At 41.4% G+C, this 21,967-nt stretch overlaps 1 protein-coding gene across 12 annotated transcripts in view; it reads right to left on the bottom strand.

Annotated features, from left to right (window-relative positions):
- The window catches only part of HDAC4 (histone deacetylase 4), a 176,818-nt gene that overhangs the window by 6,746 nt on the left and 148,105 nt on the right, over positions 1-21,967 (bottom strand). For 8 of the 12 annotated variants that reach the window (XM_073976676.1, XM_073976672.1, XM_073976673.1 and 5 more), the window contains 5 exons: positions 18,396-18,503; positions 11,018-11,203; positions 10,860-10,933; positions 10,643-10,776; positions 44-900 (listed from right to left, as the gene is read on the bottom strand). In XM_073976676.1, the coding sequence (XP_073832777.1) occupies positions 44-900; positions 10,643-10,776; positions 10,860-10,933; positions 11,018-11,203; positions 18,396-18,503 (1,359 nt within the window). Of the gene's footprint in view, positions 1-43; positions 901-4,601; positions 4,752-10,642; positions 10,777-10,859; positions 10,934-11,017; positions 11,204-18,395; positions 18,504-21,967 lie in introns of all 12 variants that reach the window. The other 4 variants (XM_073976670.1, XM_073976679.1, XM_073976671.1 and 1 more) reach the window with 3 other exon arrangements.

Here is a 21,967-nt window from a genome sequence, read left to right as displayed (position 1 = left end):
GAAATGAGAAGTGGGTTTAATGACAAGGTTGGGCCATACTTACATCACTGTTTTCATAGTGGGTCTGGGCAATGTTAATTTGACTGCTGCCCGTCAACATGGGATGGCCCAGCGGTAGCGGCGCTGACTGTGTGCGACCCAAAGGACGGTGACCCTGCTTATTGAGATGGGCCTGGGCAACTTGGGCATCGGTTATGGGCTGTCCATATACTGCACTGGAGGAGGAGGATGAGGATGGTGGCGAGTGATGGGCTGCCACAACAGCGTGAATGCCACCGGTGGAAGCCACATGCATTAGGGCAGTAGCACAGCCAGTTGATGCAGCATGGGCCAAGGGTGGTGCCACATCCCCAATTAGAGAGGCCTGCGATGATGAGGTGGAAGTCGCTGATGCTGAACGCACCACTGGCGATTGTGGTGGAGCTGCCGCCGGCGATCCCACAGAATTTGTGACGGCAGAGGATGGCGGTATCATGCCACTTGGTGGTTGCCTGGCAAAGGCTGCCACTCCCAATGGATTGTAGTATGTGGGTGTCTGTGAATGACCACCCGTTGTGCCGGTGGCAGTAGGAGGTGCTGCTGGTGGTATACCGGCAGCATGTTGTTGTCGCAAGGCTGCCAACATTGCATAATTAACAGCGGCGGCGGAATTATGAGCATTGGGTAAGTGAGGACGTCCCAATGAGATATTCGGCATGGATGGCGAACTGAAGAGGGACAAATCGTTGATGCTGCTTCGTTGGCCCGAATGATAGTGATGACTACCGTCTTCGTTCTCTTCCTGTATGGGAGCGCTGGTCGGTGAACCACGATTGTGGCCAACAATACTGCCGGTAGATGCTGATGACATACATGATGATGGTGGGGAATTGGGACCGGAATCGGGTGTACTGTTACAATCTGTGAAAGAGAAAAGAGAGAGAACATGAGAAAAAGTGAGATTAGTGAATAAAGCAGAAATTTGGGAAATGTGAGAATATTTTTCAAAGGGCTATCGGAAAATTTTAAAGACTGTCTGTTGGAAAGATGGGCTCAAAGGCCATCTATCGTTGGTTAGATGGGCTCAAAGGCCATCTATCGTTGGTTAGATGGGCTCAAAGGCCATCTATCGTTGGTTAGATGGGCTCAAAGGCCATCTATCGTTGGTTAGATGGGCTCAAAGGCCATCTATCGTTGGTTAGATGGGCTCAAAGGCCATCTATTGTTGGTTAGATGGGCTCAAAGGCCATCTATCGTTGGTTAGATGGGCTCAAAGACCATCTATCGTTGGTTAGATGGGCTCAAAGGCCATCTATCGTTGGATAGATGGACTCAAAGGCCATCTATCGTTGGATAGATGGGCTCAAAGGCCATCTATCGTTGGATGGATTGGATCAAAGGCCATCTATCTTTGGATAAATGGGCTCAAAGTTCATCTATCTTTGGATAGATGAACTCAAAGGCCATCTATCTTTGGATACATGGGCTCAAAGGCCATCTATCTTTGGATAGATTGGCTCAAAGGCCATCCATCTTTGGATAGATGAGCTCAAAGGCCATCTATCTTTGGATACATGGGCTCAAAGGCCATCTATCTTTGGATAGATGGGCTCAAAGGCCAGGCCATCTATCGTTGGATAGATGGGCTCAAAGGCCATGTCATCTATCGTTGGATAGATGGGCTCAAAGGCCAGACCATCTATCGTTGGATAGATGGGCTCAAAGGCCAGGCCATCTATCGTTGGATAGATGGGCTCAAAGGCCAGACCATCTATCGTTGGATAGATGGGCTCAAAGGCCAGGCCATCTATCGTTGGATAGATGGGCTCAAAGGCCAGACCATCTGTCGTTGGATAGGTGGGCTCAAAGGCCATCTATCGTTGGATAGATGGGCTCAAAGGCCAGGCCATCTATCGTTGGATAGATGGGCTCAAAGGCCAGGCCATCTATCGTTGGATAGATGGGCTCAAAGGCCAGACCATCTATAGTTGGATAGATGGGCTCAAAGGCCAGGCCATCTATCGTTGGATAGATGGGCTCAAAGGCCAGGCCATCTATCGTTGGATAGATGGGCTCAAAGGCCAGGCCATCTATCGTTGGACAGATGGACTCAATGGCCATCTATCGTTGGATAGATGGGCTCAAAGGCCATCTATCGTTGGATAGATGGGCTCACAGGCCATCTATCGTTGGATAGATGGGCTCAAAGGCCATCTATCGTTGGATAGATGGGCTCAAAGGCCATCTATCGTTGGATAGATGGACTCAAAGGCCATCTATCGTTGGATAGATGGGCTCCAAGGCCATCTAACGTTGGGTAGATGGGCTCAAAGGCCATCTATCGTTGGATAGATGGGCTCAAAGGCCATCTATCGTTGGATATATGGGCTCCGAGGCCATCTATCGTTGGATAGATGGGCTCCAAGTCCATCTATCGTTGGATAGATGGGTTCCAAGGCCATCTATCGTTGGATAGATGGGTTCCAAGGCCATCTATAGTTGGATAGATGGGTTCCAAGGCCATCTATCGTTGGATAGATGGGCTCCAAGGCCATCTAACGTTGGGTAGATGGGCTCAAAGGCTATCTATCGTTGGATAGATGGTCTTAAAGGTCCTCTATCGCTGGATAGATGGTCTTAAAGGCCCTCTATCGCTGGAGAGATGGACTCAAAGGCCATCTATCGTTGGATAGATGGTATCAAAGACCATATATCGTTGGATAGATAGTCTCAAAGGCCATATATCGTTGGATAGATGGTCTCAAAGGCCATCTATCCTCTATCGCTGGATAGATGGTTTCAAAGGCCATCTATCCATCAAAGGCCATCTATCCTTGGATAGATGGACTCAAATGCCATCTATCGTTGGATAGATGGACTCAAATGCCATCTATCGTTGGATAGATGGACTCAAAGGCCATCTATCCTTGGATAGATGGACTCAAATGCCATCTATCGTTGGATAGATGGACTCAAAGGCCATCTATCGTTGGATAGATGGGCTCCAAGGCCATCTAACGTTGGGTAGATGGGCTCAAAGGCCATCTATCGTTGGATAGATGGGCTCCAAGGCCATCTATCGTTGGATAGATGGGTTCCAAGGCCATCTATCTTTGGATAGATGGGTTCCCAGGCCATCTATCGTTGGATAGATGGGTTCCAAGGCCATCTATAGTTGGATAGATGGGTTCCAAGGCCATCTATCGTTGGATAGATGGACTCAAATGCCATCTATCGTTGGATAGATGGACTCAAAGGCCATCTATCGTTGGATAGATGGGCTCCAAGGCCATCTAACGTTGGGTAGATGGGCTCAAAGGCCATCTATCGTTGGATAGATGGGCTCCAAGGCCATCTATCGTTGGATAGATGGGTTCCAAGGCCATCTATCTTTGGATAGATGGGTTCCCAGGCCATCTATCGTTGGATAGATGGGTTCCAAGGCCATCTATAGTTGGATAGATGGGTTCCAAGGCCATCTATCGTTGGATAGATGGGCTCCAAGGCCATCTAACGTTGGGTAGATGGGCTCAAAGGCTATCTATCGTTGGATAGATGGTCTTAAAGGTCCTCTGTCGCTGGATAGATGGTCTTAAAGGCCCTCTATCGCTGGAGAGATGGACTCAAAGGCCATCTATCGTTGGATAGATGGTCTCAAAGACCATCTATCGTTGGATATATGGGCTCCAAGGCCATCTATCGTTGGATAGATGGGTTCAAAGGCCATCTATCGTTAGATAGATGGGCTCAAAGGCCATCTATCGTTGGATATATGGGCTCCAAGGCCATCTATCGTTGGATAGATGGGTTCCATGGCCATCTATAGTTGGATAGATGGGTTCCAAGGCCATCTATCGTTGGATAGATGGGCTCCAAGGCCATCTAACGTTGGGTAGATGGGCTCAAAGGCTATCTATCGTTGGATAGATGGTCTTAAAGGTCCTCTATCGCTGGATAGATGGTCTTAAAGGCCCTCTATCGCTGGAGAGATGGATAGATGGACTCAAAGGCCATCTATCGTTGGATAGATGGTCTCAAAGACCATATATCGTTGGATAGATGGTCTCATAGGCCATATATCGTTGGATAGATGGTCTCAAAGGCCATCTATCGTTGGATAGATGGTCTCAAAGGCCATCTATGATCTCCCTAGAAAAATTGGTTTCTGTTTTGTTCTATAAATGTGAAAACGCGTAACACTGTCCTATCTAAAAACAGACCAACTTATAAAATAAATAAAATATATTCGTTATAAATTTTCAAAAGATTTATAGCTAACGATTAGTATTGTCAGAGTTAATACAAAAAACAATAATGTTTAAATAAAAAAAATTAAACAAAAAAATGTTTATATACAACAATATTCAAATATTAAAAATAGCAAAGCCAGAGCACATTAAAATACAAATAACAACAACAATATATAAATTTTTTCAAAACAAAAATTTTTGAAAAAATAAAAATTCTGAAAAATAGAATAAATTTGCAAAATAAAAATATGATATCAAACCTTTGAAGAATTTTGAAAATATAATATTTGTATTAACTCTTTGACTCGCTCTCTCTGTCTGTGTCCAAAAATATTGTCTTTGGACCCAAACCATTTGATAGCTGGTACTTACTTGTTATGGTTGAATTCTGTTTCTGTTGCCGTCGTTGGGCAGCCTGCAATAGACGTTCATGTCGTCGCTGTCCAGCTGGTCCACTTACGCGGGCTTTACGTTCAATGACACTTTGTTTTAGACGCATTTTCAGTAAATTTGGTTCCGATGCTGCATGTTGGGAGGAAGGGGGTAGTTGTTAGGTGGTGTGATGTTAACATTTAAAATTTACATACATATAAATACATATATTTTTTTGAAATAAAAATATTTTTAAAATAAATATTACTGAAAATATAAATACTACGTGTACTGTACAAACAAATTATTCCAAGAATTGAAATTGGTTTTTGATTTCTATAAAATCCGATTCTGAAACATATACAGTAGAGTTGGGATAATTCAACCCCATATATCGAAAATCCCAATAATTCAAGGACATGTATGAGCTCGTTTAGAAATGTTGTGCAACAGGTTGTCCTTGCGGCCCAAATTATGACGGTAAAATTGTGTTCAGGGGGAAGTCCAAAAATAATGTATATGCCAGAACAAAACTTTTGTAGTACAATATAATTAGTGGATCCATACAACTTCTCTATAACGTAGCTGATGGGGACGAATCAGAAAAGGTCCGGTTTTAACCCTAAAATGTGTTTTTAATTTTTATACCCTCCACCCTAGTATTGAGGGTATATGAAGCTTGTTTTTCCGTTTGTAACGCATTGAAATAATCATTTGTGACCCATAAAGTATATATATTCTTGATCAGGGTAAAATTCTGAGTCTGCATGAGTATGCATGTCCGTCCGTCCGTCTGTGGTAATCACTCTAGCATCCACAAAAATGGAGATAGGACGCTCAAATTTTGGGAAGATGTGTATTTTGTTTGCAGGCAGGTCAAGTTCGATGATGGGCCATATCGGTCCACGTTTTGCTATAGCCCCCATATAACGGAACCGCCCGATTTTCGGTATTTTGACGTTTTTGGTCAGATTTTTAAACCGAATTAGCTATAATTTGACATTTTTATATTCCAAAAATAATGGGCATAGGTCCATGTTTTAGTGCAGCCCCCATATAACAATACCTCCCGATTTTTGGTGGTTTGATTAATTTAGCTACAATTTTTAACCGAACTAGCTGTAATTTGACATTTGAGGTTCTCTGTGGTCACGAAACTTCTTCACTAAAAATCGTCAACATAGGTCCATGTTTTGGTATAGCTCCGATATAACGGTACCTCCCGATTTTTGGTGGTTTGAGGATTTTAGCTACAATTTTTAAGCGAACTAGCTGTAATTTGTCATTTGAGGTTATCAGTGGCCACGAAACTTCTTCACTAAAAATCGTCAACCTAGGTCCATGTTTTGGTATAGCTCCCATATAACAGAACCGCCCGATTTTCGGTATTTTGAGGGCTTTAGCTACAATTTTTATCCAAACTAGCTGTAATTTGATATTTGAGGTTCTATATGGTCACGAAACTTCTTCACTAAAAATCGTCAACACAGGTCCATGTTTTGGTATAGCCCTCATATAACGGAACCGCCCGATTTCAGGTACTTTGACGTTTTTAGTCACATTTTCAAACCGAATTAGCTATAATTTGACATTTAGGGTTCCTAGTGATCAACAATCTTATATTCCAAAAATTATGGGCATAGGTCCATGTTTTAGTACAGCCCCCATATAACAATACCTCCCGATTTTTGGTGTTTTGAGGATTTTAGCTACCATTGTAAACCGAACTAGCTGAAATTTGACATTGGAGGATATCTGTGGTCACGAAACTTCTTCACTAAAAATCGTCAACATAGGTCCATGTTTTGGTATAGCTCACATATAACAGTACCGCCCGATTTTCGGTATTTTAAGGGTTTAGCTACAATTTTTAACCGAATTAGCTGTAATTTGACATTTGAGGTTCTATATGGTCACGAAACTTCTTCACTAAAAATCGTCAACATATGTAGGTCCATGTTTTGGTATAGCTCGCATATAAAGTTACCACCGGATTTTCGGCATTTAAGGGTCATATCTACATTAGTTGACGGAAGTACCCGTAATTTGACTTTTGAGATTCCCTGCAGTTATAAAACTTTTCCACCACCAGGTCGACAGTTTGATATAGTTGTTGTTGTTGTAACAGGTTTGGCTGGGCAGTTGAAAAGGTGTTTTGTGTCGTGCGGGCCCATGCCGCATGCTGGCCAGATGTTTTGCAAGGCACGATCGATTTTCGCCCAATAAGAATTTAGGCGACTGCAATATCCCGAGCGTAGTTGAGCCAAAACTACTCTGGTTTGTCGTGGCAGCTGACGCTCCTCAGCTGCGATAGATGGGGGATGTACTCCGAGTACTTTATTCACACAATAATTGCTTAAGGCCTTGGCAACTGCGTCCGTGTGAATGCTATTCAAACCTGCTTGATATGCTTGTTGATCTAGGGGTTCTCTCCTGTATCGTTGGACCTCTCCCTCTAGAGCATGGATATCCTTCCTGATCTGCCTGAATGTGTCGGGCCTACCTACAAGATGGTCATTGGGATGACTCACACGGTAACATCCAAGCAGGTACTGCAACGAAAGCATCTCATTGTGTTGCTTTACTGGAAGAATCTTTGCCTCCTCATGTAGATGGTCCACTGAAGACTTGAGGAGGCACCCTGTTGCTGTTCTCAGGGCGGCATTCTGGCAAGCTTGAATCTTTTTCCAATTCGTATCACATAATCTCGGGGACCAGACTGGCACCGCATAGCTTACCACAGACCGACCTATTGCGTTATATGTGGTCAACAAGGTTTCTTTATCTGCAACCCAAGTGCTGCCGGCTAGGGATTTGAAGACCTTGTTCCTACTTCTTAGTTTGTCGCAGATAGCTGTGGCGTGCGCGACTTGAAAGTAGTGTCGAATGTGACCCCTAAGATTTTGGGGCAGTTTGTGGTCGGAATTCTGCTACTGTCGACCACGACATTCAATTCTCTTCCAAACTGCGCTGTCCATGTGGTGAACAGAGTGGCTGTTGATTTTGTGGCGGAAATCTGCATATTCCTCGAATGGAAAAAGGTGGTAAGATCGGTTAAATAGTTGTTCAGTCTCACACAGATGTCATCAGGATAGGCACCTGACGCCAGGATCGTGCAATCATCCGCATACGTTACGATCTCGATGCCGTCTGGAGGGGGCGGAATACAGGAGAGGTAGAGGTTAAAAATTTCCGGAGATATCACCCCACCTTGGGGAGATATCACCACACCTGTTTCACTCTACGGGGTTTGGATTTCTTGTTCCTGAATTCCACGCACGACTGGCGTCCACACATATAATTGACTATCCAACGTTTCAAGCTTGGCCGGAGGGTTGTCTGCTCAATGTCCTCAAACAGCGTGGATCAAAGGCTTTTGATAAGTCAAGCGCCACCATCACTGTTCTAACGCACGGCCGTCTCTGGTTGAGTCCTTGACAAATATGTGTGGTAATGGCGTACAGCGCAGTTGTCGTGCATGCTGCTTACGGAATCCATGCTGATGATCGGCAACTTGATAGCTATTTCTGATACTGGGGAGGACTAAGACCTCAAGGGCCTTTGCTACGGGCGACAAAAGCGAAATCGGTCTGTACGATTCACTTTTGCTGGCATACTTGCCGGGCTTCCGTAGTGGGAGCACCCTGCCCATTTTCCAGACTTCGGGAACAATGAGGTTGGATAGCGACAAGTTGAGAACTTTAGTGAGATACTCCTCTCCCGGCTCATCCAGCTGCTTCAGCATTACCATGGAGATTCCATCAGGTATGGATGATTTAGCGTTCCTGATGGCATTGGCAACGTCATCCATTGTAAACTGTGGTGGTTCCTCCTCGGCAGGAAGAGATCTGATGCGACGTAATACTCTTCTCTTCGCCCTGTCACTGTCGGAGTGCTCGACAAACTGTCGATTGAAATAGCTTGCGCACCTCCTCGGGTCAGTCAACGTAACGTCGCCAAACGTGACTGTGGTCCTATCTTCCCTTCTTCGAGGGTTCGATAGTGGCTTAACCGTTGCCCACAATTCACCTATACCGGCTCCAATGTTGCAACTCTTCAGATGATTTAACCATTTGTTCTGCTTATGCTCGCCGACCAGCCTGTTAACTTCCAGTTTCTGCTCCCTGACTTTGGGGTCATTGGGGTTGATACGACGAAGCTCATCACGCTCATTTGCTAATCCCGTCGCCTCTGCTGGGAAATTTGGTCTTACTTCGGGTATTGGACCAGCAGGGATATGGCGAGCGGCTGCAGCAGTGATGATGTCCCGGAACGTCCATTCCGCTACACGAACATCAGAAGGATTGGGCAATTCTCTGAAGCGGTGATTGGTGAACTCTTTGAAACTCGGCCAATAAGCTTTTTTATGATTAACAAACGTGCGGCGTTCAGAGGTGATGAAGTCGGGTGGTCTGCTAATGGAGACAATTATGGGGAGATGGTCTGATCCAAGAGAAATGACGGGTTGCCAGGTAACGTCATTTGTCAGACCAGGTGACACGATGGTTATGTCAGGCGAACTGTGACACTCTCCTCTAATTCTGGTAGGGGCGTCCTCATTGACCGTGCAAAACGTAGAGCTATCAATCTGCTCAGCCAGCGCTGTACCTCTCTGGTCGTTTCCGAGGGCCGAATGCCACATCTCATGATGCGCATTTAAGTCCCCCAGGACCAGACGAATATGGCCTTCCAAAAGCGGGCTAATGTTAGGCACGTAATCTGAGATAAAGCTAGTTCTCGGCGGGATGTATACGTTCAGCAACTCTATCTCGGCAGTTCCACACCTGACTGCTACCCCCATACATTCCATGTACGGGTCGTTAGAGACAGGCTCAAGCGAGATAGGTCTGTATTGAACAGACTGATGCAATAGGAAAGCTAATCCCCCACGTCCACTTCTGGTGCGATCCTTCCTTAGCACGTTGTAACCATCGTATCGTTGTAAGCTACAGTTGTTGTTGAGCTTGGTTTCTTGCACCGCAGCGACCTTGATATTCCTCCGACTCATGAAATCTAATATTTCCTCGATCTTAGCTCGGAGTCCATTGCAATTAAATTGCAAAAAGGATGGATTTTCCGGGATTGGGACAACATCGGCTGGTGTTAAAGGCTTCATGTGCGGTTGTTGTCGAGGGGACTGCGGGGGAGTCTCATAATCAGATGACGAGGGAGTTTCGAAATCCGGTGACAACTCACTGGGGACTGTATTCACACAGCATGCAGCAACATAGTCCCTGTCGTAGTCCCTCACGTGGACAAGTCCAGAGCAACCCCTTAGATGCATCCACTCCTGACATCTATTGCATCTCACCGAAGGCTGGATGTGGGTGAAGATGCGGATGTGACAAACCGACCACAAATATATTGGTCCTGGGTTTTCCTCCGTCCCGGCACGGACCAAAAAGATTCGGAGCAGGCATTCTGGGATATGCTGCTCCCAACACAGAAAAACGAAACAAACACAAACATATGTACACTGAGGTGGCAGCCGCTGGCCGGAACAATGATGTTGTGTAGTTCCGGGTCAATCCGGTACAAAGAACCCGCTGCCGTGGGATTGCTTTGATATAGTGGTACCTTTCACCTGGGTGAACAGATTTTTTTGGCTTAGATTAGAAAATTTAGGCATTTGAGGAATTTATGGTCGTTTTAATTAAGACTATGCTTTGGTGGAGGGTATAAAAAGTTCGGCTCGGCTGGAACTTAACGACTTTTTTTAACCCATTTTTGGTGTATAGGTTTGTGTGTTTCTGAAAGAAATCTCCATAATATTAGAGTAAGGAGGTTAGTGGGCACTCTTTAATTGAAGCAACTAACAGCAGCAAAAATTATGGCATTCAGCTTGCAAGAACATGCAAGATTAGAAGCCAAAAATTAACAAAAAAAAAAAAACGAAACTCAAAATGGATTTGGGGGGCAATTTGATTAAATTTCCATTAGAAATAATCACAAATATAACAACAACAAACAAATTAATACAAAACAAAATTAAAAATAAAAAAAAAAAAAACAAAAGTACGAAAATCAAAATATTTTCTTACCAGTTTTCCTCAGAGGAAAATCTGTTTCATATTTGAGTAATGATGATGGTGGCGGTTGAGGAATTTTATATGGATGTGAACTGGTAACGGCGCCGGCTGGCAGCGATTCGCCAGATGAACTTTTAACAACACTTCTGCGTGAGGAAAATTGAAAAAAATTAAAAAAAATATTAAATTCAAAGAAAAAAACATCAAGTATTTTTATTGTTTATCGAACCTGTTGCGATAGGGTGAGGTTGTTTGCATGCCATTTGGTGAGGATGCTGCCTGTTTGCGATTCAATATGAAACACTGAAGGGGGGGGTGAAAAAAGTTCAAATTTTTAATTAATAAATTACAAATTGTTGAATTTTTGTCAAGTTTTCTCAAACTTACATTTAAAATTTGCTTAACCTCGGGACTAGCATTTGCACTGTTCTCTTTGCGTTTAACCATTGCCGCCGCCTCACGTTCACGCTGCTCCCTTTCTCTTCGCTCCCGTTGCTGTTGTTCCTCTACGGCGGCTGTAACAATTCTCTGCTCTTGTAATTCCTGAAAAGCGCCATGTGAATGCACCGCAAACTAAAAATAAGAAAAAATACATTTTATTGGATTTAATATTGTTGAGGTTAGGTTAAGAACGTAAACACTGGAAAGAAGTAAAAACGGGCGTTAAGTTCGTTTGGTTGGAATCTTTTTCTCTACACAAATTCCAGTCGTTTCAATTGGTCAATGTGGTCAAGAACATTCAGCATATCAAAAATCGAGCGGTACCGAAAACGAAAAATCATGTTGATAATTCCCTATAAGAAGGTTTTTATCCCTAGGCGAGAACAAATTTCAAATTTCACCCACTTCGATTGCATAATCTGGCTTGAACCTTCGGGAGATACCGTTCCATGGAGGCTATATGAAATCATATACGGATATAGGCCATTTTCAGTATGAAAAGGCCTTCATTTCGACCGGGCCAACATTTTTAAACCCTCCATCATGAAATATTCTAAACTAAAATAGAATCTCTAAATACCTATTAAAAATATGAAAATACCTTAAACCGCCGATATCGTTATATGGGGTCCTATCAAAACGTCCTATCCATCATATGGTGATTAGGATTGCTCTAACGGTAACTCCCGGACAAGTACCGCAACGAAAGCATGTCATTGTGTTGTTGTACCGGAAAAATCGTTGTCTGCTCATGCAGATAATCTCCTGAAGACATCAGCATGCAACCTGTTGCAGTTCTCAGGGCCGCATTCTGACAGGTTTGAATATTTACCACAGACTAACCTATCGCGTTATATGTGGCCAACAAGGTTCCTTTATCTGCACCCCAATTACTGCCGTGTAGGACTTGAAGACCTTGTTCCTAAATCTAAGCTTGTCGCAGGTAGCTGTGGCATGCGCAGATGAATTGGACATATTGTCGAATGTGACCCCAAGAACTTTGAGGTAGTTTGTGGTTGGAATTCTGCTACCATCGACCATGACATTCAACTCAGCACAGTAGATTTAGTGGCTGATATTTGCATATTCCTCGCATGGAAAAAGCTGGTAAGATCGGTCAAATAGAAGTTCAGCCTTTCACAAATGACAATCGGGAAGGTACCTGACACTAAGATCGTACAATCAATCGCATACGTTACGATCTCAATGCCGTATGGAGGGGATAGAATGCAGGAGAGGTGGAGGTTAAACAGTTCAGGAGATATCGCTCCACCTTGGGGAACTCCCTGTTTCACTCTACGGGGCTTGGACTTCTTATTTTTCAATTCCACGTACGACTGGCGTATACACATCCAATTATTATACCCTCAGCCTTTAGGCTAGATACATATATACCCTACACTTTGATACGATCAAAAATGTGCCTCATGGAAATAACGGGATTAGACCCCAAGTATTTTTGGACGAAATTCGTTTCAGACAATTTGGAGTCGATTTAGCCATGTCCGTCCGTCTGTCTGGCTGGTGCGTACGATAACTCTCGAACGGATCAACTAATTCGAACCAAATTTTGGATATCGGAATATTTTGTCCAAACTTAGTTTAAGTTCAAAGATGGGCCATATCGGTCCACTCTTTCGCGTACTTTCCCCACAAAAGTTCAAAATTTTGCCTGTAAAATGTTGTGAACGATAACTCTCGAAGGAAGCAATCGATTTGGTCCAAACTTTGCACATCGTATTATTCCTTCAAGATATAGATCGGGTTCGAATATGGAGTATATTGGTCCACTTCTTTGTATATTGGTCCACTTCTTCGTACCTCCCACACAAAATTCGGATAAAGTGAAGTTTAAGAGCTCCTCTCGGATCGTCTTGATTTTTTTTCAGCACGTTGTCCTTGCGACTCCCTTTATGACGGTATAATTTTTTTCTTGCGCAAGACCATACTTCCTGAGATATTGGCTTAAAACTTCCATTAAACCCAGACTGACGGATAAAGTGAAGTTTAAGAGCTCCTCTCGGATCGTCTTGAATTTTTTTCAGCAGGTTGTCCTTGCGACTACATTTATGACGGTACATTTTTTTTCTTGCGCAAGTCCATACTTCCTAAGATATTGGCTTAAAAGTTCCAAGAAACCCTGACAGCACCAACCAAAATGCCAACTTCCCAAGATAATTCTCGCAGGAGTTTCTGATTAGTGCAGACTTTGCACATCATATTATTTTATCCAGTCATGTATCAGGTTGAAATATGGGCTCTTTCGGGCACCTCCCACACAAAATTCGAAAGAAAGTGAAGTTAAAGAGCCCCTCTCCCATCGTTTTGATTCTTTTTTCAGTAAGTTGTTCTAGCGGCCAAGCACCAAAACCCTCCTGACACATACTAAAATGGCTATTGTGCAACTCTAAAACTAAAGGTCGTGGGTTCGATTCCCCGGCCAGGCAACATCAAAAATGTCAACGGTGGCATAATACCCCTCAGTAAGGTTGGCGGTGCCACCGTGGTGCAATGGTATGCACACCCGCCTTGCACGCTGAAGGTCGTGGGTTCGATTCCCATACCAGTCAACATCAAAATTTTCAACGGTGGCAAAATACCCCTCAGTAATGTTGGTGACATTTCCTGAGTCTTTCAGCCATGTAAAACTTCTCTACAAGTGGTGTCTTAGGACACGCCGTTATGCAGCTAAAGCCTCAAGGGTCTTTGCGAAATCGGGTTAGGGTTGCTTAACGTTCTTGCCTGCCTTCAGTAGCGGGATCACCCTATCCATTTTCCAGATTTTGAGAACGATGTAGGTGTCTTGCAACAGTTTGAGAACTTTAGTGAAATATTCGATTTTCAGCATGGTACTATGAAGATTCCGTCAGGAGCCAACGTTTTGGATGATTTAGCATTTCTGATGACATTCGCAACATCATCCATTGTAACTTGTGGTGATTCATCCTCTGCACAAAGAAATTTGATGTGACGTAGTACTCTTCTCTTCGCCCTGTCACTCCCGGGTGCTCGACAAACTGTTGATTGAAATAACTTGCGCACCTCTTCGGATCATTCGGCGTAATGTGGCCAAACGTGACTGAAGTCCAATCTTCCTTCTTTCCAGGGTTCAAGAGTGTCTTAACCGTTGCCATCAATTCGCTTATTCCCTCTCCAATGTTGCAACTCTTTAGATGATCTAGCCATTTGTTCCGCTTGTGCTGGTATATATAGCGAGTGGCTGCATCAGTGATAATGTCTCGGAACGCCCTTTCTGCTACCCGAACATGAGAATGGTTCGGTAGATCTCTCAAGCAGTGACTAGTGAACACTCTAAAACTCGGCCAATGAGTGTTTGGGTTCCACTAGAACAAATATGACTTTATGGAAGCAAAATGTTTAAAAATTTTATGAAAAATTTACACTTCAGAGAGGGCCTGGACCCCCTGTGCCACCCCTGCCGGGGACGGAGTACCACAACTCACGATGGTCATTAAAGTCCCCCAAGACAACACGTTTGTAACCTTCCAAAAGCGGACTAATGTTGGGCCTATAGGCTGGAGTACAGCTATTTATCGGTGGGATGTATACGTTAAGCTACTTTACCTCGGTAGTTCCACACCTGATTGCTATCTCCATACATTCCATGTAAGGGTCATTAGAGCCAGATTGAAGGGAGATAGGTCTGTGTTGAATAGGCTGGTGCAATAGGAAAGTAATTCGGCCACCTCCATTTCTGGTGCGATCCTTCTTCTGTACAATGTAACCATCACAATGCTGTAAGCTGCAGTTGCTGTTGATTTTGGTTACCTGCACCGCCGCGACCATGATATTCTTTCGACTCATAAAGTCCACTATTTCCTCGAATCCATTGCAATTAATTTGCAAAAAGGATGTATTTTCAGAGATTGTGAAACGCAAAGGCTGGTGTAAAGCACTGTGTGTGCGGCTGCTGTTGGAGGACTGCGGGGTAGTAGCGTATTTTGATAACGACGGCTGTCCCGAGTGATACATGTTGCTACTGTTTGCAGAGTAGTACTTGTTGGGGACCTCTGTGGATTCTGTGGCTGTTTGTGGACAATAATTTCACATTTGGCTGATATATTATCGGAAGCGGAGTAGGCAGTATCTGTGGTGATATCAGCTTTCTGATGTCTGACTTTTGGAAAGATTAATAATATACATATATATTTTATAAACCCCTGGATATATCCCGATAAACATAAGGCCTTGACCTGAAACATCTTTGATGATATATGTAGAAGTGTCAAAGGCAGCCTAATAGTCGATCTGTTTATTTTTAGTCTTCTCCTGAATTTGAAGTAAGGGGAAGCTCAGTGTTCAGTAGGGGGTCCCAAAGAAACAAATATTTATACCCTGACTTTTGCTCATCCCTTTGAAGTCAAATTTCCAAGCAGGAAAGAATGGAATAATGGATCACCAATGATAGGTCATGACATCAATGTATACACAGATGGGTCCAAGATGAAATGTGAAGTCGGTTCTGGTGTCTTCTCATATGATGCAAATACATATATCTACATCCATAAAGCTACCTGACGACTGCAATGTTTTTCAGGCGGAGATACTGGTCATAAAGGAAGCTTGTTTTATTCTCTTACAACTCCACACACCAAACTCTATAGGAATTTTTGTCGACAGTCAAGCGGCACTCCTTGCACTAAAATCAAACTCTGCCACATCCAAGCTAGTGAAAGATTGTAAAGAAGAACTTGCTAAACTAGGGCGTCTGTCAAGAGTAACTCTTACCTGGATCCCAGGCCATAAGGGACTGGATGGGAACGAAAACGGACGAACTAGCCAGAGCAGGATCCGCCTCTAACGAACACCCAAAGGCGTCAGTCGCAACACCAATAGGAGTAGTTAAAGGGGATATCTTCAAATACTATCTATCATTGGCCGAGATTAGATGGGACAAAACGGAAACATGCCGAATATCAAAATCTACATGGTCTCAATACAACGCCAAACGCACAAAGTTCCTAATCAGCCAAAATCGACGGAACCTGGCAAGACTTATTGCAGTATTAACCGGTCACTGGGCTATCGGTAACCACGCAAAACGCTTAAATATACCACACAACGACCACTGTCGCAGCTGCGGAGATGAAGAAGAGGAGGAAACTGTTGACCACCTCCTCTGTTCCTGCCCTGCACTAATGCAACGACGACTTAAAGCTATAGGACAGCCGTTCCTTCATAATATAGCCGAGATAGCCGAAGTAGGCCCGGGAGACCTTCTACGATTTCTCAACTCATCAGGCTGGATTTAACTGCCAATTTAATACTACGAAATAACAATCCTTGAACGAGTGGTGTGGTTTTCAAAACCGTATTCCTTACATACTAATTGAGGCTATAAAGTGTAGCCACCACGTAAACCAACCAACCAACCATACCCTCAGCATTTATGCTAACGGGGGTATATACACTTTCATACGGGCAAAATGTGTCTTATCGAAATAATGGTTTTAGACCCCAAGTATGTTTGGACGAAATGTGTTTCAGACAATTTGGAGTCGAATGAGCAATGTCCGTCCGTCTGTCTGTCTGGCTGGAGCGCACGATAACTCTCGAACGGATCAACCGATTCGATCCAAAATTTGGCTTTCGTAATATTTTGTTCAAACTTAGTTTAAGTTCGAAGATGGGTTATATCGGTCCACTCCTTCCGGTACCTCCCCCACAAAAGTTAGAAAATGTTCGGAAAATTTGTACGAACGATAACTCTTGAAGGGAGTAACAGATTTCATCCATACTTTGCACAACGTCATATTTCTACCAGACTTAGATGAGGTTTCAATATGGTCTCAATCGGTCCACTCCTTCGGGTACCTCCCACACAAAATTTCGGAAAAGTTCAGTTTAGGGCCATCTCTCGAATCACTTTGATTTGTGTTTTAGCGACTTGTATTCACTGCCCACCATACGATGGTACAAGTTTAATTAGGGGCAAGTCCATACTTCCTTAGAAAATTGCATAAAAGTTGCAAAAAACCCCTATGACGCCATGTGAGATGGTTGGAGCGCAAGATAACTCCAGAACGGATCGGCCGATTAGGTCCAACATTTGGCCTTAGTAATATTTTGTCCAAACATAGTTTAAGTTCGAAGATAAGCCATATCGGTCCACTCCCTCAGTTACCTCCCCCACAAAAGTTCAAAAATTTTCGGAAAAATTTTTCGTACGGTAATTCTTGAAGGAAGTGGCCGAATTGGTCCATACTTTACACATCCTTATATATCTACCTGACATAGGTTAGGTTCAAATATGGACTATATTTGTCTACTCCATCCGGTACCTCCCACATAAAATTTCGGATAAGTTCACTATAAAACCTGATATCGAATCACTTTGATTTTTGTTGAAGCAACTTGCTTTCGCTGCCTCAATTACGATAGTAAAAGTTTTTTTCAGGGGCAAGTCCACACATCTTGAGAAAACAGGCCGAAAGTTTTTAAACCCCTTAGGCACAATATGTAGTGGCTGGAGAGCACGATAACTCTCGAACTGATCAACCGATTTGTTCCAAAATTTGGCCTACGTCATATTTTGTCCACACTTCGGCTTCAGTTCAGCTTCTGGTCCACATCTTCCTGTACTTCCTCAATATTTAAAAAATGTCGAAAAGTTATACGATGGCCCACTGAAATGACTAGTGGGCGCGATATGTATAGAAAAGATATGACTCCCAAAATAAGATCCACTTCGATAATGGACTATGTCGGTCCATTCCTTTAAGTACCTCCTCCACAACACCTTTGAACTTTAATCCTAGTCAACATTTCTTTTTCGGCAAGTTCAAATGTCTAAAAAGTGTCTAAATTCACATGGGCTGAGGGTATATCTCTGTCGGCAAAGCCGACTGATACTTTTTTACTTGTTTTTTTTTTTTTTAATTTAAAATTCTTTTATGATGACATGTTCGGACAAATCCCGCAGTCCCGAAATTGCCCCGAAAAAAATTCCGAAAACCAGGATTTAGGAATTTGGAAATATCGAAACCTGTCCCGTTCGACATCCCTACTCCAGATAAAAAATATAAAAATAATCCCTAACTGTGTTAAAACAGTACTTTTCTTATAAATTTTACTATTGGCCGGAAATTTAAGACTTCCACATATGGACTGGTGTTCGGCTATGCGAACTACATTTTCTTATAAATTATAGTTTATCCCAATATAACGGGGATTTAAGACTTGCACGGCTACGAGATTTTTTAGAACTTTGAATGTCTCGTAGATAAAATGTATATTGCTGTATTCAGGACAATGAGGTCTATCGGTGTTTTAATTTCAATATAGAGACCGTTTCAATACTTACATGAAATTTATGTTCCAATTGTAGTTTGTGCTGGAGTTCCAATTGCTTGGATTTTTCTTGAAATGTATGGAGTAACATTTGTTTTTGTAATTCTTGTTTCTGTTTCAACTGCAAAGAAAAAAGAGAATGCAGAAGGAAATGAAATTTCGATAAAACAATGAAGATTATTAAAATGTTAACAAAATAGTAGTTAAAATTAAATTAATTACTAAATATAAAAAAATCTTTTACGATTTGTAAAATTTCGATCAGTAGTGCGATTCTCTAACACATTTTTTGAGTTACCGACAAAAATCAGTAAAATTAAAACTCAAAATTATGAATGAATAGATCAAATAAAAGTTGACAACACTCTGGCTATCGGTAGAACTTTGCGACTTCTTTTTATTTGTAGCTAATTTATTGAAAAACATCGCTAATTAACGAAATTATAAGCATTATAATTTTACCGACAATTGTCGGTAACTCAAAAAATGGGTTAGAGAATCATACTACAGATCGTATACTCAATCCGCAAATTATCATGCTCATCAGCCATTTTAGTTGTCAGTGTCAGGATTTGGTTCATTATCTTTTTGTGGAGCAGGTACACAAATGTGTGGATCTATAGGCTCCATCTCTGAACTTGCTCTTAGTTTGGAAGAAAAATATCACGACGCATAAAGTTTGGACCAAATCGGTTTGAGATTTACAGTTAGTACTATAGCCAGCCATATAGACAGGTAGACGTACGGATATGGTTAAATCGATTCCAAATTATCTGACACTAATTTGATATTAACCTAACAAAGTGTAGGTACCCCTTATGTAGCCATAAAGCTGAGGATATACAAATGTGATGTCAAGGTATACACCATGGTACACAGTTGTTTCATTTTCTTAACAAAACCCATTTGCTGAATCATGGGATCATCTTTTGATTTGCCTATAAAAATAATGTTTCCAAATTGTCTCATAAAATATTTTTCTTAATTATGGGATTATAAAATATATGTATGTGTATATACATATATATTTTTTTTTAATTTGAGGTATATATATATTTATCTATCGCCCGTGTTCAACAAAAGGGTAGTAACTCAAAATTTTTAAATGTTCACTTTTTGTTAAAAAAATAATAAATAATGATTAACTCCACTAACTGTACAAATTTTACATTATTTTGTCTACTCTTTTGTCTAGAACTAGCATTATGTCACTATTTATGTCTTCAGATTCACTACTTGTATATCAACTGGGTTTTGTTTAGATACACAATTTTGAGTTATTACCTTTTTGTTGAACATGTGCGATATACATATATTTATCACATAATTTTGATATATGACTCATTTCCGAAAAATAGAATTTATTCGTGAGACATAAAAAATTCCCAGAACTAAGTAACATAACTAACAAATATTTATTTTGTAAATTATCACAAAACTTCTTAATCCCCATTTGTTTTTCTTGCAGTGTATCTGCTGCCTGTCAGCTGCACCGACCAAACATTTCAACTTAAACAGCCGAGGAGGTGGAGGAGGAGGAGCACGTCAAAATGTTTGCTTTTGTATTTTCTAATGTATATTTATTATTTTTTTTTTATATTTTTTGCTATTTATATATTGCCCTGACCTTAAGCAAAATTTCTTCGTCGTGTTTTGTGAGTTTCCCCTTCGGTCTACCAACCGCGCACTCCTCTCACTCACTTTGACTGCCGTTCTTTTAGAATTCATTAAAAACCCAGGCAAACATTTTTTTTGTTGCTACCAAAGCAGCAGAATATCGTTTTTGTCCAAATACACGTTTCATAGAAATGAAATAATATTTTATGCCAAACAAAATATGGGAATAAATACAACAACACAAACAAACAAAAATTAATGTTTGATTGTTTTGCCAATTTAAATATTTTTTGCTGAATGGAAATTAAAAAAAAAACAAGAATTTCACACAATTAAATAATATAAAAAATTAAATACAATAACAATAAATTTTGTATTATATAAATATGGGAATTTTTCACATATGTTTATTAGGGTGTCCCAGCAAAAAAAAAAAAAAAAAAAAAAAACAAATGTTTAAAATTTATCCGAAAACCCACAAAAATTAATGTTGTGTTTAAGGTGGGTCAAATAAATATGTATGTGATTTTTTCATAAATGTATGTAGTTGTATTAGGGTGTCCCAACATTTTGGGTACAAAAATGCAAAACCCAAAAAAAAAAAATAATTAGAATAACAAATAAATTTGGTATTATGGTGGGCCATATAAATATGTGAATTTTTCACATACATAATGTTTATTAGGGTGTCCCAGCAAAAAAACAAAGTTTTTAATTTTACCCGAAAAACCAATAAAAATTAATGTTGTGTTATGGTCGGTCATATGAAAATGTATATAATTTTTTCTTAAATGCATGTAGTTGCATTAGGGTGTCCTAACATTTTATGTTTAAAAATGCATAACCCAAAAAAAACATAATTAGAATAACAATAAATTATGCTATGGTGGGCCTTTTATATGAGGGCATTTTCCAAATATGTATGTATACACATTAGAGTGTCCCAAAATATGTTTTGTTTTCTGAAATGCATAATGCATACCTTAAAAAACTGGTATGCCACAATAAATTGTGTTTAAAGAACATTCACATAGAGTGTCACAAAAATGCAAATACCCATTATTTTTTTTTGTTTTGCAAAAAACACAAATCGCTTTTAAAATAAGTCTATATTTATATTAGGCAATTTTCCTTGCTGACGTAGGGGATGGAAGATACCAAGGAACAGTCCTGACCGGTTTTAAATCCATGGCAAAGCCCAGGATTTATCTTGGTCCCTCTTTCATCCCATGTCGACACTGACCTCCCCGTGGTGTCACCTAGGGAACTGCCTTTAACACCCGTTAAAGGTAGTGAGCTAACATGTGCCGCGCGTTCACCCATAAGAACGTTAAAAACTTGGGTTTGGACGTCGGGTTAGTAACCCTCCCCTAGAAAAAACAGCCTACTATGAAAAAACGAAAGAAAAGAAAAACAAACCCTCTAAAGTTGACGAACCCCGCAAACGTTTTATGGACCATGATCTGCGAATCTGCACCTGGAATGTTCGCACTCTTTATAGAGATGGTGCAGTCTTCGCATTGGCAGACGTACTTGAAAAGTACAAGACCGATATTACTGCCATACAGGAAATACGATGGATTGGGAAAGGCGTCACAACAACACCTAAAGGTGACGCACTATATTATAGCTGCCATGACATAAAGCATGAGTTTGGTTGTGGATTTGTAGTTAGTCGGAGACTAAAACATCTGGTATCCAGCTTCACCCCAGTCAATGAAAGACTTGTTGCAATTCGAATAAAAGCTAAATTCTTCAACATCAGCTTTATTTGCGCTCATGCTCCCACTGAAGAAAAAGACGAACAGACTAAAGATATATTTTACGAGCGCTTAGAAGAAACTCATGAGTCATGACCGTTGCCCTGCCCATGACATTAAAATTATTCTAGGCGATTTTAATGCCAAAAATGGAAAGGAGAATATCTTTGGCCCAACAGTCGGGAAATTCAGTCTCCACAGTGAAACA

The sequence above is a fragment of the Musca autumnalis genome, unplaced genomic scaffold (genome assembly GCF_047663935.1).
Source record: "Musca autumnalis isolate F117 unplaced genomic scaffold, ASM4766393v1 scaffold_3, whole genome shotgun sequence".
Lineage (NCBI taxonomy): Eukaryota > Metazoa > Arthropoda > Insecta > Diptera > Muscidae > Musca > Musca autumnalis.
Note: the sequence above shows the minus strand (reverse complement) of the source record. Positions and strands in the feature narration are given on the sequence as shown.